General features: G+C 40.1%; 1 protein-coding gene across 10 annotated transcripts in view; it reads left to right on the top strand.

The window, feature by feature from the left end:
• Positions 1-18,687, top strand: part of snap91a (synaptosome associated protein 91a) — a 108,748-nt gene that overhangs the window by 62,573 nt on the left and 27,488 nt on the right. For 7 of the 10 annotated variants that reach the window (XM_041794459.1, XM_041794463.1, XM_041794462.1 and 4 more), the window contains exons 4-13: positions 3,376-3,478; positions 3,928-4,021; positions 6,120-6,231; positions 6,739-6,845; positions 8,556-8,597; positions 16,627-16,688; positions 16,883-16,891; positions 17,990-18,002; positions 18,249-18,409; positions 18,516-18,604. In XM_041794459.1, the coding sequence (XP_041650393.1) occupies positions 3,376-3,478; positions 3,928-4,021; positions 6,120-6,231; positions 6,739-6,845; positions 8,556-8,597; positions 16,627-16,688; positions 16,883-16,891; positions 17,990-18,002; positions 18,249-18,409; positions 18,516-18,604 (792 nt within the window). The remainder of the gene's footprint in view (positions 1-3,375; positions 3,479-3,927; positions 4,022-6,119; positions 6,232-6,738; positions 6,846-8,555; positions 8,598-16,626; positions 16,689-16,882; positions 16,892-17,989; positions 18,003-18,248; positions 18,410-18,515; positions 18,605-18,687) is intronic. The other 3 variants (XM_041794454.1, XM_041794457.1, XM_041794456.1) reach the window with 3 other exon arrangements.

The following is an 18,687-nucleotide window of genomic DNA, read 5'->3' as shown; positions in this document are numbered from 1 at the left end:
GGCACACGAATAAAAGGAGTTCCCATTATGATGAAGATAATGGCTTCTGTGTTTAGACTTTGTGCTCTGACAAGAGAGTGGTTTTAATCTTCCCTTTAGCTAACCAAGAAAATAAATAAGAATCTGCCTCCCCCAAACAAAAAGCAAGTGGTAGCAAGTTGTTCTGCTGGATAACTTTGCTGTTCAAATAAGATCCATTTCCTCCTTCCCCTTTTGCAGCTCTAACAGCCTCCACTCTTCTTGGAAGGCTTTCCACAGGAGTGTCTCATTCTGTAGAGTGTTTATGAGGTCAGGCACTGATGTTGGATGAGATGGCCTTGCTGCAATCTCTGTTCCAGTCAATCTCAAAGGTCCTCAGTGGGGTTGATGCAGGCCAGTCAAGTTCCTCTGCACCAGACTCATGAAACCATGTCTTTATAGTCCTTGTTTTGTACACTTGGACACTGTAATGTTGGAACAGAAAAGGGCCTTCACCAAACTGTTGCAAAGTTAGAAGTAGAGGTGGGCGGTAGACCGGTATTAATAACGTCACCAGTAAAATTTTTGCCACGGAATAGATTTCTGCAACACTGTCATCACCGGTTTAAATGCCTACGTTGTGCTGTGATACACATGCGAGGCATATCCGCTCCCACAGCTTGCAGAGAGAGTGAGTTGTGACACACAGCTCAGGTTGAGTCTAGTCAATAGCACGTTTAGCTCTAGCATTACGTTTAGCCAGGTAACTAACCGAATGTCAAGGACTCTTGCCACTGTAACTGGGCACAGTTAGTAGGCAAAACACACGTTTTTTCCTCTCAAAGTCTGACGTCTGTACTGCAACAAAATCAGTGTGCTGTCTCTGTCAGCCTGCCTGGGGTTTTAACACAAGCTAAGTGCTGCTTTGGCTAGTCTCAGAGCCCACCGCTGCAGCTCTTCCTCTTACAACGGCTTAAGCAACCGTTTAGAAGTCTATTTTAACTTATGACTTTCTTTTCCAAGTCGTTCTTGGATACATCTTCTGATGCACCTGAACTAATCATCAGTGATGTTTCCTGGGGTCATAGGGTGTTTTGGGTCTCGAGACATCAGACACCCTCACACAGGCGACCCAGCCACGGTTGATCAGGCCGTGGCTTGTGTTCAGGTGGCATTCGCCTATCCCCATGGATCTCCTCTTCGGATCCAGAGCCATCTCGAGGCCTTCTCAGCTGCTTTGGTTATGTTCTTGATGGCTCTGGTCCTTCTAACTGAGAGCTTTGTGGAGTGAGTGCCCCACAAATCCTCTGCAGCCTACTTCAATGGACATACATCTCGCCTTCCAGCCCTGCTCTCGACATCTGATGACCAGATGGTCTTATCTGTCTATTTTAACTTATGACTTTCTTTTCTAAGTCCACAGTGAGTCAAAGATCCAGGCTGCGATGTTAAATGAGGTCAGAAAAGCTGCTGTAAACTAGCCGTATTCTCCGGTACGGCAGCCAAAGCTAAGCTAACTCAATGCAAACACAATTCTTCCGTCAAGCTCTTCACAATGAAAGCGTTTTTCTGAAACGCTTTTATTGTGAACGCCTTCACTAGGAAACGTGTTCAAGTCATTAGCAGCTTAACACACCTCATCAGGTTAGAGATGAAATGCGAAACTTGGAGTGCAGTTAGACACAAGTAAACCTAGAGACTTAAAAAAAAATGTTTTCTGTGTTCCTATACTTAGACATAAATTGAGTATGCCATCAAAGGCTTGTTTTAAGGGGAGAAGGGGGTTTGTAACACTTGACTTTGGGTTAAAAAGCATAATCTCTTTTTAATTTTGTAATACCGTGATATAATACCGCTATCGTCAAAGGCAAGAAAAATACCGTGATTTGATTTTTAGACCATATCGCCCAGGCCTAGTTAGAAGCATAGCATTGTCCAAAATATCTTATGCTAAAGCATAAAGATTGTCCTTCACTGCAGATAATAAGCCTAGCACAAATCCTGAAAAACAGCCTGGTACTATTATCCCTCCTCCACCAAACTTCAAAGTTGGCACAGTGCAGTCAGGCAGTTGATGTTCTTCCAGCATCTGCCTAACCCAGACTCAACCATCTTACTGCCAAACAGAGATGTGTGATGAGTCACTCCACAGATCATGTTTCCACTGTTCCACAGTCCAGTGTCATGAAGCTGCACAGTTTGCATGCTTGCACTAATGCCAGTGGAGCTTCAGCACAGAGTGTTAGCTACTTTTATGCACCATGTGCCTTAACATTTGTTGACCCATCTCTGTAAGTTGTTGTTGTCTTCCGTTCTTTAATATCACTTACAGTTGACTGTGGAAAATCTAACAGGAATGAAATTTCACCTGCCATCTTATTGCAAAGATGGCATCAATCACAGTACCATACTTTAAGTCAATCAGATTTGCAGAATGACCCATTTAGTATCTAGTGGTGGCTGGTGCATTTTTCTTCGGGGGTGAGGTGGTGGTGGTAGAGTTTATCTATATTCATATACATTTTTATAAACATTTATTGATATTTAAGGCACATTTTTAAAAAGTGTATTCAGTGAACTTAAGCTCTGTCCTCTCTTAGTGGAGAGAGTGATGACCAGCCGCCACTGTTAGTATCACAAATGTTGCGAATAGAGACTGCATGGCTTGGTGCTTGATTCTAACACCTTTGGCAATGGGTTTGATTGAAACAAGTTTATCAAGATGTGTATCCTGTTAAAACGGTTTTCCAAAACGTACCATTTTAAGATAGTGGCAAAGATGAGTCATACAGCGGCCAATCAGGACTGCAACCATGCTGCTCTTATTGTTAATGACGTCTCCATGCTCAAATGCTTGTTCCCTGTCAGAAAAAGACCAGGCCAATCACTGTCATTGAAGACAATGAAGTAATCAGGTAATCGCTATAGGAGAGGTTTAGTTTAATGCGAGCCTGTAAACATTGCAGCCTGTGAGGAGATTATCAGAGCAGCTATAGCAGCAGTTTATTCAAAACTAAACAACATGTCTTTATTATGATGAAAGATGAACATTCATCCCTTCATCCTTTGGGGTTTTTTGAAAGGTTCTGCTCTTACCAAACACCATGCATGGGGTGTTGCCCACATATATTTGTATTATATCCCAAGCCATGGATGTGTGAAACAGTCTATCTGGTGTTTCAGGTTAGCATCATGGTCCTAGAGAAACAACATTTTACCTCACTGTGGACTTGTTTATGGTGTAAAAAATAAAACATGACTTGACATGTTTGAAATGCTAATATTCCTCATAATTAGAGCAGGGGTTTTAAAATTCCTTTTTAATTCCTTTTGCTTCCTTTATAAATGCCAACAGATACCCTACACTGTGTTGACATTTGCGTCTGACCATGTGCTTATGTTCTGTGTCCTCCTCAGGCTACGACATGTCCACGTTCATCAGACGCTACAGCCGCTATCTGAACGAGAAGTCCTTCGCCTACAGACAGATGTCTTTTGACTTCGTCCGAGTCAAGAAAGGGTAGGTTTTTTCATTCCTCACGACAACGCCCTGCTGTGTAACTATTTCAGCATCTTTATTGATTCTTATTTTTCTGAGAATTTTTCAATTTTCTTTGGAAAAACACGAGCCAAAGCAGCCCCTGTGGGCTCAGCTGCCTCCAGCCAGGCGTTTGGCTGTGTGCATGGCTTTACTGGATGTACATACAGAGTGCAGAGATGAATACAGAGTGGGTTATTACTCATGCTCATGGAGTGTACAGCTCTGTTTAGCTGGCAGACACAAGGCCCCTCTGACTACATAAACTGGCAGAGAGAAATAAAGCTGCAGACTGCAGAGTAGACATCAGACACACTGGTGAATGCTAAATGTGTGACAGGTAGGCACAGATATACACCTGCTTATAGGCAGCGTGTAGGTCCAGAGTTACAACATGGCTCTTACTGTTTCTGTTTTTCCCTCCGTTTCAGAGCTGATGGAGCGATGAGGACCATGACAGTAGAGAAGCTGTTGAAAGGAATGCCCATCCTGCAGAGCCAGATCGACTCGCTGCTGGATTTTGATGTGAGTGACACTTGATAATAGAGAGCAAAGTCACTTTGCAAGGTTACTGGATTGGATCAGGGATAAAGAGATGTGTGGAAAAGCTGCCACCAGGGTTAAACAGAGCTTAGACCTGTCACGGCCCCTGTGGAGGCTCGACAATTACAGCCCCCTTTTACATGAGGGACCACTGCGGAATTACAAGTGAAGTATGCAGCAGGGTTCATCCGGAATTTCACATCTAATGTGAAAACGTGGCCTGCATGAATCCTACACGTGAAAACACATTTTAAAGGAGGACTTTTTAGTGAAATGAAGACATTTAGGACATCAGCTGTAAAAAGGGTTGCTGGGCAACTAGAGCAGTTGGCAGCAAGAAAGAAGCATTTTTGAGTTATATCATGGAATTTTATCATTTCACAAGTTGACAATATATGTTGAAACCTATGATGACAAAGAAGATGAATAATCCAGGACGCCTTTGAAAGGAAGAACAGGAAATTTCAATAAAGATAAACACAAAAACTACAACTCCTGGCTAGCTAAAAAGCTAACAACTACCAGTTACAGCCTTGGAGCACTGCCTGATCAACAGGAGACTACTGAATGCTACCTATTGAGGTAGCATGGCGGCAGCGCGTAGTGACAAAGTGGCCCAGCGCTCCATCACTAACAGCAAAACAAAGCTCCACACCAGGAGTGTCCAAACTGTGGCCCGGGGGCCAAATGCAGCTCACGGTCCATTTTTGATTGGCCTGCAGCAAATTCTACTGCTAAAATGAAATATGGCCCACATTAAAACATGAAGCTTGTGGTTAACTGTATTGTACTTCCTGGTTTCAGCACAAGGCAGTGCTACCATATTAAATCTGTAAACAAACATTTTGACAAGAAGATATCTAGTTTAGTAATGTCCTGATGGATTATCACAGCAAATAGCAGCAACAATAACTTTTCGAAGGCAGAGCCAGTGGTAGCTAGGGCTAAACAGGCCCCCCTCCCCTGAAATCTGATTGGCTCCTCAAAATCCTGAAAATGTCTGTCTATTTGCCCTGTCAGCCATCAACGAGCCATTTAGGCATACTCAATCACCAAGCATGTAATAACTTTCATTAGATTGGTCTTACTAACTCTAAAATCATGGTGAGGAATATGAAAGTGGCCCCACAATCCTAATGTATTTCTGTATGTGGACCGCTGTGAAAAAAAAAGTTTGGACACCCCTGCCCTACACTCATAGCAGAACTGACATTCTGTGTATAAGAGACTGCTTCTTAGTATACTGCAGAGGAAGTGAGCAGTCTTTTCCGACTGAAATTATGTGGAGAACGAAGCGCTTGGAGATTGAAAGGAGGAGGACGCAGAGGCTGCACGACACCTACAGCCGGGTGGGGAGGAGTCAGAGACAGCGTTGTGTAAGAAGGCATAAGTGGGGCAAACAAGCTGGGCTGCAGGCTAGGCCAAGAGCGGGCCCACACAAACCTGCTGTACTGAGCATCTTTCTCCTGGGTGCCCAATCCCTCGCCAGGGGGATGGACGACGTGGGGCTGTGGATTTCTAACAACTGCTTGGACGACTGTGTTTGCTGCTACAGAGGAGACTGCCAAACGAAATTTGTGTTTTTACTATGCTATGACAAACTATCTTTCTAAAGTACCTTTCATGTCAAAGTATCCCTGCTAATGTTGATTTAAAATACAGAGCTACGTGCTGTTTAAACTATTTTTGTTTGTGTGCAGGCTACATATAATGATAATAAATCTTAATTTATAAAGAACTTTTCAAAACAGATGTTTAAAAGTGCTTTAACAGAACATAAGAGTCTGAGTTGCGCTCACACTTTCATTCACTTGTTTATGTTGAAACAAGTAATGAGCCTGTTTTGGCATCATAAGGAGCAGAAAGTACAGATGTTTGTGTTCAAATACAGGGAGTAAAAGTAAAAAGTCGTCAAGAAAATAAATACTTAAGTAACGTACAGATACCTGAAAAATCTACTTAACTACAGTAACAAAGTATTTGTACTTTGTCACTTCTCACCTCTGTAAGTTTATCGTTTCATGTCTATCTCTGAAATCTTAACCAGACTGTTTGTCTTGGCATTAATTTCTGCTTGCAGGTGCAACAGAAGGATCTAAACAATCCAGTGATAAACGCCTGCTTCCTTCTCCTCTTCAAAGACTTGATCAAGTTATACGCCTGCTACAATGACGGCATCATCAACCTCCTAGGTATGGAACCACGTTCTCCTTTGTGGTTGGATTGATTAAAAATATGTAAATTTAAATGCAACACCCTTCAAGCATTCTTAAAGTAACTTTTCTGAATGTCTCCAACACTCTCTGCATTTTTCACTGAGTCCTGAGGCATTTATGACACTACTGATAAAATAAAGGATTTTAATTGGGTCACAAATCCATAGTTCTATTTTTAAATCATGCTGGGCCTTTTTCAGCTGCAGACTCTATGCCACAATAGGTTCTTACAATAACGAAATCATGAATGTTGGATCATCAAAAATACCACTGTGCATGTTTTCATGGTTATGAAACATGTCGGCTTGTTCAGTTGTTAGGCTGGCTGATGTGCTTTTAAGCTTCAGGCACACAGGACTGAAAGATATCCAGCTTAGGCACACAGACAATATGCTGTTTCTGATTCATTTAATGGGAGGAAAAAAAAAACACTGTGAGATTTTACTGGGATTAAGGTTCATTTTTGTGGTCACTGTTTTACAGAAAAATTCTTCCAGATGAAGAGAAGCCAGTGTAAAGACGGGCTGGAGATCTACAAGAGATTCCTGACACGAATGACCCGGGTTTCAGAATTCTTCAAAATTGCAGAGGTACTAAACTTTATCATGAGGAACTCTCAACTTTGGTCTAATTCAGTGGTTCGCAAAAAGGGGCTCAAGAGACAGTGAAGGGGGATCACTGGATGCTTTCCTAAAACAAAGAGAAATTAATACGATTTATAATCATACATTTTATATATTTTTGTAAAAGAACATTGTTAAAAAATAGTTCAATTTAAAATAAAAACAGTTATCAGTTAAGTGTAAGTAAAAGTTATAGAAACTACCTGAAATGCAACTTTTATACTTTATGCTTCATGCAACATCTTGCACTTTATCCCCCTCAAGGTGAGGTGGGGTCCCTGAACTCTGACGTTATTTTGGGGGTCATTGGCTGAACAATTTGGGAACCCCTGGTCTAATTGATTTCTGCTGCACTGAAATAAGCTCTGCACAATAAATAAATGGTTCCTCTTTGATGAAATTGTGCTGTTGAGAGGGAAGAAGTCTTTTTTTTGGACTAGAGGAAGATGTTTCTTAGCAATAGCTATAACTAACATGGGCCCTTTAATATTAGTTTATGAACACGTCATACTGCTGGTGTCAGTGTTATTGGTCACCCATTATATCTGTAAGTGGGTTTTACAAATTTGAAGCTAGTAAAAAGTATCAAAATTATACACCAATCAGTGTTAGGATTGATTGAAAAATTCAGCATTATTTTTTTGTATTTTATTGTTTTCATTCCCTGAAAATTTGGAGAGTTTGGAGTTAGGAGGTTTTGGCCAGACAGCAATGATATGCTAATATTAATTCTGAACAATGCTGTTGCTCATCACATTTTTTCTCATGTCATGCAGGCAGGACAAAAACAGTCTTAAAGTTTAAAAAAGAAAAATCAAAACTAAATGTTAATAGCCCAAAGTAGAGAAGCAGGTTCTACCCCTGGTCTAAGAAGAAAAAACCTGTCTCATTGTGCTGTTAGATATCTGAATAGGCACATGAACAAATGTTTCTATAAAACATTGTCCTTTAAGATGCTCATTGTAATAGAAAAAATAAAGAAGCAAATCAAAATATTAGCTAGAATATAAACATCACAAAGGTGCAAAAGGAGAAACTCTACAGGTGTGCAGTTTTTCTAGATGAGTATAGCACACAAAGTGTGCAGTTATGAACACTAAAGATGGTCCAGTGAGTGTTGAGGCAACATTTAAGTCTGTGTAAAAGTGCATAAATCTCTCTCGTTTCTCCACAAGGTTTATGTAGATGCCTGTGTAGTGGAGTGGTTAATCTAATGAGACAATTTTGAGTACAGATCAGGAAACCTCAGCCCTTTCTTTACCAAGACTTAGCACGTCACCTTTAAACAATGTGTCTCCTGCTGACAGACGATTAGGATATTTGGAGAACGTTTCCAGCTGGTCCAGAACTTTCTGATGTTAACTCGCTACTAGCTACTACTAGTTAACTTTGTGGGGTCCACCCACAAAATATGTAATCAGTGAAGCTCAGTGTTAGTTCATGCTGGACACGGTAGAGCCTTCTCTGCCAGGCAAAACTATATATCCATTTTGCATTAAAAGTGTAAAATGTAGGACGAGAGTGTTCCTAACTGAACTGTGTACAAACATGAAAAGTCTTTTTGTACAAGTTCCATATTTTTCACACCATATTATATGTATCAGAAAAAATACTTCAATGCCAGTTTTCTCTAATAGTTCTCAGCCCTAACTGAAATATAACGGTTTTCTTTTGCAGCAAGTTGGAATAGACAAAAATGACATACCTGAACTCACCCAGGTAAGACTAACATTTTTCCTAATCTGCTCTTGTTTCTTTAGTTTATCCTCTGTACCTTGATATATTTTATATTTTCTTTATGTATGTATTTTTAATATTCTTTTATGATCAATCTGTGATGTTTTTAAGGCTACATACTAACAGAGCATGTGTGTATTGTGTGTTAACTGTGGTGCATGTAGTGTGAATGTCTAAAGCCACCACTGGTTCTTTTCTCCTGCTGTGGTCACTTTAACTGCTCCTGTTTAATTATAATCCGACATTCACACAGAGCCACACAATCATGTAATAAGGAGGCATATCCCACTGTGACCTCCGCACACTTCCATACTCCATGCGACCAATCAGCTGTGGTTCTGTGGTGATTGACGGCCCCTGTGGCGCCCCCTCTGTCTTTTCACTTGCAGAGATGCAGATTGATCATTGAGGCTGAGAGTGTGAGTAGTGAGTAGTGCACAGAGCTAGCTTTTTTGGGAGCAAACAGCTTAGGAAAGGTCAACATCTGAACTCTCCTGGAGTGCACTGAACTGAAGCACACTGCACAGCAGCGAGTGCACACCCAGCATTCAGACATCAGCGCTGTGATGAAGTGGGATGACGTGACTTGACGAGGCAATTGGTTGAGCTGTGATATGCTGAGCGATGCTGCTGACTCGGCGGCTGCTTCCTGCTGCTAAATCTCTGAGCTAAACATGGTTTTAGTTCAACAACTGTAGAAAGGCAAAGCTGCAGAGTTTCCATAACAGATAAAGAGTCAGTGATGCCTTTTAAATTCCTGATTTTTGATTGAATAATTGTAACCCTGAAGAAAGAGATCTAGTTTCCTCTTATGCATACTAAATAGGCCTTAAGTTTGTCAACTCCATTCTGTTGTGGAACCTCTACAGCCGGAGTTCTCCTTTTAGATTAACGGTATGGGTTGCATGAAGCATGCCGCTGCTGTCTGATTAGACTACTGAACTCTAATGGTACAAAATAGCTCTACTCCATCTCTGTATATTATTAATGTCTGTCACTGTGTGTTACTGTAGTGTATCTGAGAGTGAGAGTTGGGGTGTCAGAACTCCATAAACAGTGAAACTTGATAGGTCCCAACTTTATGCTGTAGGTTTGGGTAACCCTGAGCCCTACATAGAAGTCTACACCCAGAAAGTCTATACATCAAAACAACACAGACCAAAAGCCCTGTGATTGGTTGGTTGGTTGACTGCCAGCCTCTGAGTAAAACCTACAAGCATATTGTGCTCTCTACTGTGAGATAAATGGCTACTGACAACAATCCAATTTGTCAACTCTCCTTGCTGACATCTGAAAGTAATGGAACTGTGTTTCCTCATCAACGTCTCTCAGTGGCCAAACAAGCGGGAAAAATCCCCCCGTCCTCCGCCTCCACTAATTCAGCTGACATTCAGTGCATCACTGACGTCTCCTCTCTTTTCTTCTTTGCAATATTTGCAGTAAATCAGCTGTTGCTCAATGTTTGTCCACTCTAACATAATATGTCTCCATAGTTTCTTGTGTACAAAATCAGAGAACCTGAGGGGACCGGAAACTGTTGATATAACTGGCAGAGAAATTGTTCTGCTGACTAATGTCTTGGCGGTGTAGCCTATTGCAAAGCAATGCTGATACACCAGCGCACAAGTATGAAGAGCCCACAGCAACATGGGCCACTGTGTTATAGCTACAGCATCATTTAGATGCAGAAGTATAACCTTTAAATCCATGAAGAAGCTCACAGAAAATAGCCTAAATCATGCTGATTGACTGAATCTCTGGGCAAATGAGTGGTTTCTTTTTTGTTAGATCAAGAATTAGGTTTGTTGAAACACTTATTTATATTGGCTAATTATCCTGCCAGAGCAATTAAACAGTTAGCTTGGCTTACCATTAAAACAGGAAATGTGAGGGTATCTGGTTTGACCCTATTTGAAGCAGTGTTAATTTTGCACACTAACACTTTGACCAAAAATGCTTGTCAAGTCCCTTGTTTTTAGGAGGAAGACTAGACTAGACTAAGGGCCAATCCCAGTTCTACCCCTTAACCCTGCCCATTAGTCTCCACCTTTCCTTGAAACAGAGTGGTAAGGGACGGGGTGAAAACCTTTCCTTAAGAAATGAGACACCGCTTGATTGCTGTTCATCATCAGACATTGCTGATAAACAGTGTCATCAGAGGTGGCTATAAAGCATCAACCATCATGTGCATACTATAGATCTCTATTGTGATCTTCTCCATATATTTATATAGTTAATAGCCCTGGTTTACACGTGTATAATACTGAAAATACAACAAACTCCCACCCCTAGTGGCTAAAGATTGAATATATCAGAAAACAAAACTGTTGTACTTTCTATAATCATTTATAAATGCCAAAAATATTTACATTTACACGCCTCCTTTGTAGTCTGTTTTGCCATTTCGTAAGTGAATGCAATGCATGGTGGGTAATTCATCCTACTCCTTGGTTTCAGTTGTGGTCCTGAAAATCTTCTTTATGAGCGTGATGTAGCCCTTGGCCGTTAGCCCTCGATTCAGAAGAGAACTGGGACACCCCTTCACCTGACGTGAACGACCAAAACTAAGGGGAGGGGCTAAGATAAGGGCTAAGGGGTAGAAACAGGACTGACCCTAAGACAAGCTAAAAATCAGTCTTTAATTGTAAAAGCTCTTACAAAAAGTACGTTTAGTTTTCGTCAAAGAGACTTAAACAGGACTAAAATGTAATTTTAACAAGTAGTCTACCTGAATCTGCAATCAGAACTGCATTTAGAGCAACCACTGCATTCAGTATAGGACAAAGTCTGAAGCTGGGGACACACTACACAACTTTCAGTCTATACAGATTTTGAAAAGACTAGCAATGCACAATAACAGATTGGTTTCAACAGATTGTGGGATCACACACTTAACAACTGCACCTGATGAGCGATCATAGACTACATGATTTATCAAGCCAATTAAAGCTGACTGAACGCACAAACTCTCATGCAAACTCTTACAAGGGCGGAAGTTCTTCTGTTCAGTTGTTGTATGCACTGAAACCAACATTATATAGGCACTCATGCTCTCGCTACAATTTGATCAATCTCTCCTCCATTTCTGTGGTCGAGGTTCACTTTGTCGCCGCTCTTCCTCTCTCGCTGTTTGCCATCGTTGTTATAATTTTCCTTTTACTTCCTGTCGTCTTCTGACGCAATTTCCTGTGTCCCACACTGTCTTTTTCTTTGGCTGTCAGCAACACGTTTGCACTTGGGTCTGTAATCAGTTGCCTAGCGTCCAGATTGGCTTAAAACGTTCAAACATGTTTGATTGACTGCGACTGAGGTTGTCTGTTCCCCAAACACATTTACAGATTTTTGTGCTGATTAGCCATGCCGAATGTGCCCAACTAGTGCAGACTGGTGCAGACTTTGTCCAACTGGGAATCGTGGGTAAAATCTGATGAAAATCTTGTAGTGTGTCCTCAACTTAAGTGACGCCAACCTTTGGTTACTGAAGCCATTTGTTGAAGCAATCCAGTGACTGTCACCACTACTGAAAACTCAAACTATTTTTGATCAATCTAGAAACAGACAAAAAGTGAAGTCAACAGAACCTTAACAGCTACAATCAGCCTATCAGCCATGTCCCTAATCACACATAACTCATATCCTTTATGGAAAAAATAAACAATGACGACATCCAAAAAAGAAAAAAAAAAAATTGAGCCCCTAGCGTGTCTGTAAAGAAATGATCTGTTTTGAATAGAGATGCACGATATTAATAACTTTATAATAACTTTATTTATATTGCACTTTTAAAAACAAGGTTTTACAAAGTGCTCTAACACTCAGAAAAACAAAGCAGCATTATCGGTACAATGCTGGTATTAGCAGATATGAAGTTTGTCTGTCGATCCAATATTTGGCTGTAGGAATCTGCCTCTATCAGATGTAAATTTATGATGTAAAAAAAAAGTTTGTGAAGTTTTAGGCTCAACCAACAGACCTTCGTCAGATTTATTCATCATCAATTCCTACACTTCATATATACACTTGTAAGGACTAAAATCTGTTTGTTTTTCTATCCTCAACCTTTAAATAGTTTGTTGTAAGGTATCGAAAGCTGCAAAAATCCAAAACCATGCCTCCCTTCTTCTGACCTACTTCACAAGCCATTTTGTAAATGTCTTTATTTCTTTATTTCACCTTTCAACAGGCACTGTGCAGCCAGCCTCAAGTGGACACTTGAGGAACTGCACTTTAGCGCTCATTAAATGAGCTTGCTCTTCATACTCACATGAAACTGAAAATAGTTGAAACAACACGGCTGTATCACATGTCCTTCCTGTTACATGTCGACTTCATGACCCAGCTTTAGTTTTGTGGGTTTATCTGCCACGCTGCAGTTTTTACTTCTTTATCCTGTTTTCACTGTTGATCTGTCCTTTCTCTTTCCCCCACAGTAACAGACTCATGTCACATTAACCTGACTTACTGCTGTGATAGGAATCTTTTCAGAGCATCTGCCTCTTCTTGCTAATGGTGTATACTTCTGAACAACAGTCATATATCTAGGCACAGGTACAACCAAGGGGAACACCCAGAGAAGGTCACATCCATTCCCTACTGAAGGGGAACTCACCAGCAAGAGCTGCCAGTTCCATATAACACCATGGCTGCAAGTCACACCATGTCTTTATTCAGTACTTTATTATATAGAACTTTAACTCTATGTTCATCTTATCCAAACATGTTAGACTGTTTCTTCACAGGTACTCTAAAATGTTGGAATTATTGATAATGTGGTCAGCTCAATTCAAATCCTGAGCAAATGTGATATTGTGACCTACCAGGGGACTGAAACCAACAGAAAAAGATGTAAAGATTAATGACTCCATATTGGACTTAAAAGCATTAGCGTTTGGCTAAAGAAAATTGCAAACTTGAAGCTTTGCAGGCTGGGAGACAGGGTTGTTTCCTCTACAGGAGGCCCTGCTCCCAACTCTGACAGTAGCTGCTATTCCGTTACCCTTAGAAATGCACAAAATCTAAATAACGCATCAAAAAACTGCCAATGGAAACACCTGAATGTTGAGAAACCTCTCAAATATTGCTAAAATGAGGGGGGTTTTCAGACGTTTCGTTATAGAAATATATAGAAAAAATGCAATGGAAAGACCTTTTTCCGCATTTACAAATCACAGGACGTAACGTACGGTGTCACATGACCAGTTTACTCCGAGACAACGTGACATGGTATGTGGGGAAAGAAGAGGTGACGAGACTTTTCTTAACATCATGCTTATACTCTTATATGTCATCTTTTGTTCAGAATTGTCAAGGCAATGGCTGTAGAGGTTTTCAATGTCCAGCTTTCATGTGAACGTCCACGCTACATGAGATTTTAGGAGAATTGCAAGGCTCATGCCCAAAACTCCCCTCAATGGAAACCCTTTCAAAGCGCAATTGTGCTTAGTCGAAATTTCAGAAATATCGCTTTTATTTTGCGGAAAACTGTAATGGAAATCCAGCTACTGTATCTTTAATAGACCATTCATAATTATCCAATCAGAATCAAGTATTCAAGGCAGTGGTGTGATACAGTTTTATTCATGTTTTATTTAAAAGGCTTGTTCTTACACCTCCTGAAGAATGAAACTTTTCCTTCCTTTTTTCATCTTCCCCTGCCCCCTTTTAAGCACATTTTGGTTAAAATTGCTAAAACTAATAAATCATGCAAATGCTGGATGGACTGACTGCACTATTCCTGCTTGTTAAACCAACAGCAGTGTGTCCCACAGTGAGCTTGATTACAGTGTATGAAACATAAAACAGTGAGTTTAGGTCACTCCCTCTATTTGACAGACTGCATCATTTAGCAGGTGTGCAACAGTCTTTTAAGTTTTACTGCCATAAATCAGTGGGATGACTTCATTAATCTTTGCAGTTCAACCTGCATATCCTAGAGGCTGCTGTCTTTAAAAGGAGTCTCTTCATGGTTGATACAACCTTATTAATGTGTCCAGAAGAGCAGCTATATCAATCTCCTCTGTCCCTCTCTAAAGTGGATTAATCTCAGTTTATGTTGCCAGTTTCTGCTCATATCCATTCCAGGATGAATCACATTTGCACAATTAAGACTTAGATTAATTTAACCCTCTGACCCTTTCTGTAGGTGAGAGCACTCGCTCATTTGCATGCTGATTTTTAAAGCACCAGGTAGATTTATAAACACTCTTTGAATGACGGCAGTGTTGAGGATCATACACCTGCAGGCCTGTTGCAGTCACAGCCACAGGGAGATGGGTTTATGTCGTTCTCTGTAGGCGAGAACAGGTACTTTATTTGTCAAGGCATTTCTTTCATTGAAAGAGATTTTGTGTCTGTCCTTTGTATTCAGAACAGCCGTCTTGTTCTTGATGGAGAGGACAGACATTTTTAAGTGTCTGGATGGTAAACTGTGTGCCGTCCCTGTCAGTGCCAAGACAAATAATGATCAGCCTCTCTGTTTGCTGGTCTTTGGAGAAAGGAAACAGAGCATGGAGTTATTGAAAGGGAATTACTGACCCATTTAACTAACTTATCACCGTTATTTAACCGTCATTGTTTCTGCATGTTTGGAGGTGTCGTTGTCTTGTTTGTCCCGGTCGTGCATGCAGCTTTGCACGTGGCTGGCTGGCACTTTGTTCCTATTTTAACCTTAAACCTTTTACTGTTTTACTTTCTGATTTATTCCTGTTTATTTAGAATTTGGTTGCACCCTTTTTTCTAACTTCCTGTAAAACAAATGGATTACTAAAGATACTAAATTCCATAACTAACATAAAACATGAAATAAACTCCAGTGACAGGTTTTTAACTGATGATTGTGTTATTTTGTAGACTTCTACCTTCACAAAGAATCTTTAGAGAAAGACTTATTTGGCATTTTAAACTTTTTTTGTTTCATTTTGTTTGCTTTTTTTGTACTGTCTTAAGCAAGCCTTCAGTTTGGATACAGAACTTTTATTCTGAAAGAAACAAGAATCTTTGAGTAGAGTGAAGAATATGATGCAAACTTAACCATTTGTTAAGAACTTGCTATGGATTGAAAGTGAAATAATTAGAAAAAAGAATTACTTTTATGAATAATTGTTGGGAATTGTTTGACAAGGATACTTTTTCTGTTTTGTTTTGTTTTTTTAATTTAAAACTGTTAATTTTTTCTTTAAATACAGTTGAATAGGTGTAACATTTTGGTCATGATTTCTCATTGAAAGAGGTGGTCGTGGGTTCTCCTAAGGATAGACCAGCTGAGAACCATTGCATTTAGAGACAACCCAAAGGAAAATCATCTTCAACGCATCATAATGAAAATTGTGGTATTCAGAAAGCGTTTGCAGCAAACACAGTGAGCTTTGGAATTGTCAGGAATTTCCATGCAGGATTTAAGTTATGTATCACTGCTAGACATTGTCCTGTACAGACTGTGCACTGACAAAAGCAATGAACCCAGTGACTGACTCAAGTTAATCTGAGAATATAGACGGCAATGTTCCAAGACTCAGTGCAGCTAAATCAATGATGATTGGATTAGTCTGAAAAATAGTGTGAAAGAGATGATTTCCTGTGGAACAGGAGCAAGACCCACACTGAATCATCAAAGCATGCTAACCTGGCTCACTTGAACACTATTGTCACCCTACCGACAATACAAGCTCATTTAAATTAAAGGAAGCTTTATCAGTACAGCAACATCCATCATTTTCATGTTAGCAGTTATTTTTACTAGGGGAGATGTTCCATATGTGACTCTTACAACTACATAAGGTGTCTGCAGCAAAGACCACAAGGAGTGTCTTAAACAATTCTTTAATAAGTCTTTAAAAGTCGAGGCATAGTCTGAGAAAAGTCACTTGGATCAAAGTATGGAAGAAACCAGTTTTTCAGTAAAACTGCTGGACTGTGTGGTTTTCTGAGTTTCACTGTAGAGTGTAATGAAGTATATCAGCCTCTCTGACCTTTCCTGACCTTTAAAATGTTTCCTGACTTTATCTTTTTACAGGCCCCAGAGAGTCTTCTGGAGTCCCTGGAGACCCACCTTAACACGCTGGAGGGGAAAAAGCCGTAAGTGGTTCAATATATCAGGGTTGGCCTTTGCCTCACTGAAAACTCTCTGCAGTGATTTGGTTCGGGCTGTCTTGTCATTCTTTCATGTTCCTGGGTTTGTTTTGCATTTTGATGGTGATGTATCTCTGTTAATGTGACCTGTTTTACTTCTGATACATCTCTAACATGTGTTTCCTGTCTTTACTCAACAGAGAGGATAAGTAAGTATTGAGTCAGTGAGAACCATCATTTGTAATGGTACATTAACCATCATGATCCATTTGGGTTTTCATAATTTAATTGAACTGGCATCTGGACAAACAGCTGGCATTTTAAATTTCTGTGTCCCATCATTTTTAAAAAAAATGTAGGTCGAAACAAAAATACTTGTATCTTTTTCTTAACAGTGTTATTCCACCTGTGTAATAACAGAATGTAAACCATTGTTGTCATTGACATAATGTCCAATGACAAATCACGGCATTGAGCTGACATGATTACTAACATTTTTATTTTGGTGTTCTCTAACTCTGTGATACTCAACCTGAAGCTCCCAAGCCACATGCAACTTTTTATGGCAATATGCGTCACTTTCATCCCACTTTAAAAAATGTGAATGAACATGCAAGCACTCACAAACTTTGTAGCAAGTCCTGTTTGCTGAAAACAATGTTGAAATCAGTGCAGAAATTGGTAGGATTAGAGCTATTTAACTAACTAAAGGAGTTTATTTATGGTTACTTTAAGATGTGTTTAAGGCTGGCTCAGGAAAATGACTATTTGGGATGTAAATAAGATGTCACTATAATGTGTTCAAATAAAACTATTCAAATAAGATTGAAATAACTAAATAAATAAAACAAATGAATAAACGCAATAGCTGAATCTACAATTACAATCCTTATTTTCAAATACAAATTGCTTTCAGGTAGGAAAGGGATGGTTTGGATTGTGTATTTGCAGATTGATTTGTGGCTCCTGAGGAGGTTGAGGTTGAGTACCATTTCTCTGATTGTACATTCTGCCCCGACTTTAACAAAGCCCAAGTACATGCTATTCAAAAACATTCAGACTTAACTTTGTGTCTGCAATGTTGAACAGCAAAGCTTTGTTAAAGAGGGCCCTGAGCCAAGACGCTATTACTCAGCAGTGCAGCATGGATCCATTTACTGCAGATGTTTTCTAAATGGAAGTGCTGAATGCCTGCCTGTTTAAAATCACCAAAGTGATGCTAAAGCTTTCAATTTGTTTCCAGTCTCTGTAAGAGCTGTTATACATCATTTACCTCTTATACTAATTTTCCTTTGTTGTTTTTTCAGGTCCCCTACTAAGGTGAGCTAAATTCTATGATAATCACTGTCATGAAGTCTTTGTATATTCATTTTAAAATGTCCAAACACAGCAAATCAGATATTTATTTGCAGCATATGATCAAATTAAAACTGAAAGCACAATTAGTGCTACAAGGATCTATTTGTTGTGAATCTGTGTTTTAAAAAGCTACTGAATCACATCAGCTTACATAACTTTATTAGTCACAATGTTCACTGTTTTTTTTTTTTTTTTTTTTTTCTGCAGCAGGATGCCACAGCCAACAGCACACCGGCTGCGGCTGCTGCCCCACCAAAGCCAGCACCCCCCGGTGGGCCCCCTGCACGTCCTGGGCCTCCTGCTAAACCTCCTCCACCCTCTGTCACCCCTACCGCACCAGCTCCCACAGCCACCATCGCTGCAAGCAAGTAAGAGTCACCGGACAAAATAAAAACAGTGCTAAACTGAGCTGCAGTGATATAAGACACAGGAATAAATTCACTCAGTCACTGAGCCCTCTCTATTTCTCTTTAGTGCTCTTGATGACGGCTTCTTGTTGGATTTAGACCCCATGTCCTCCTCATCAGCAGGGGGCGCTACAAAAACAACTTCTGGATGGGGAGGTGAGAACTTTCTTCTCTATCATTTACAGAGAAATAACAGTCTGATTACAGTGGTTTCTGCTTCTGAGTGAATCAGTCTTGCT

The sequence above is a fragment of the Cheilinus undulatus genome, linkage group 8 (genome assembly GCF_018320785.1).
Source record: "Cheilinus undulatus linkage group 8, ASM1832078v1, whole genome shotgun sequence".
Classification (NCBI taxonomy): Eukaryota; Metazoa; Chordata; class Actinopteri; order Labriformes; family Labridae; genus Cheilinus; species Cheilinus undulatus.
The sequence above is the reverse complement of the archived record's forward strand: the minus strand, read 5'-3'. Positions and strand labels throughout refer to the sequence as shown.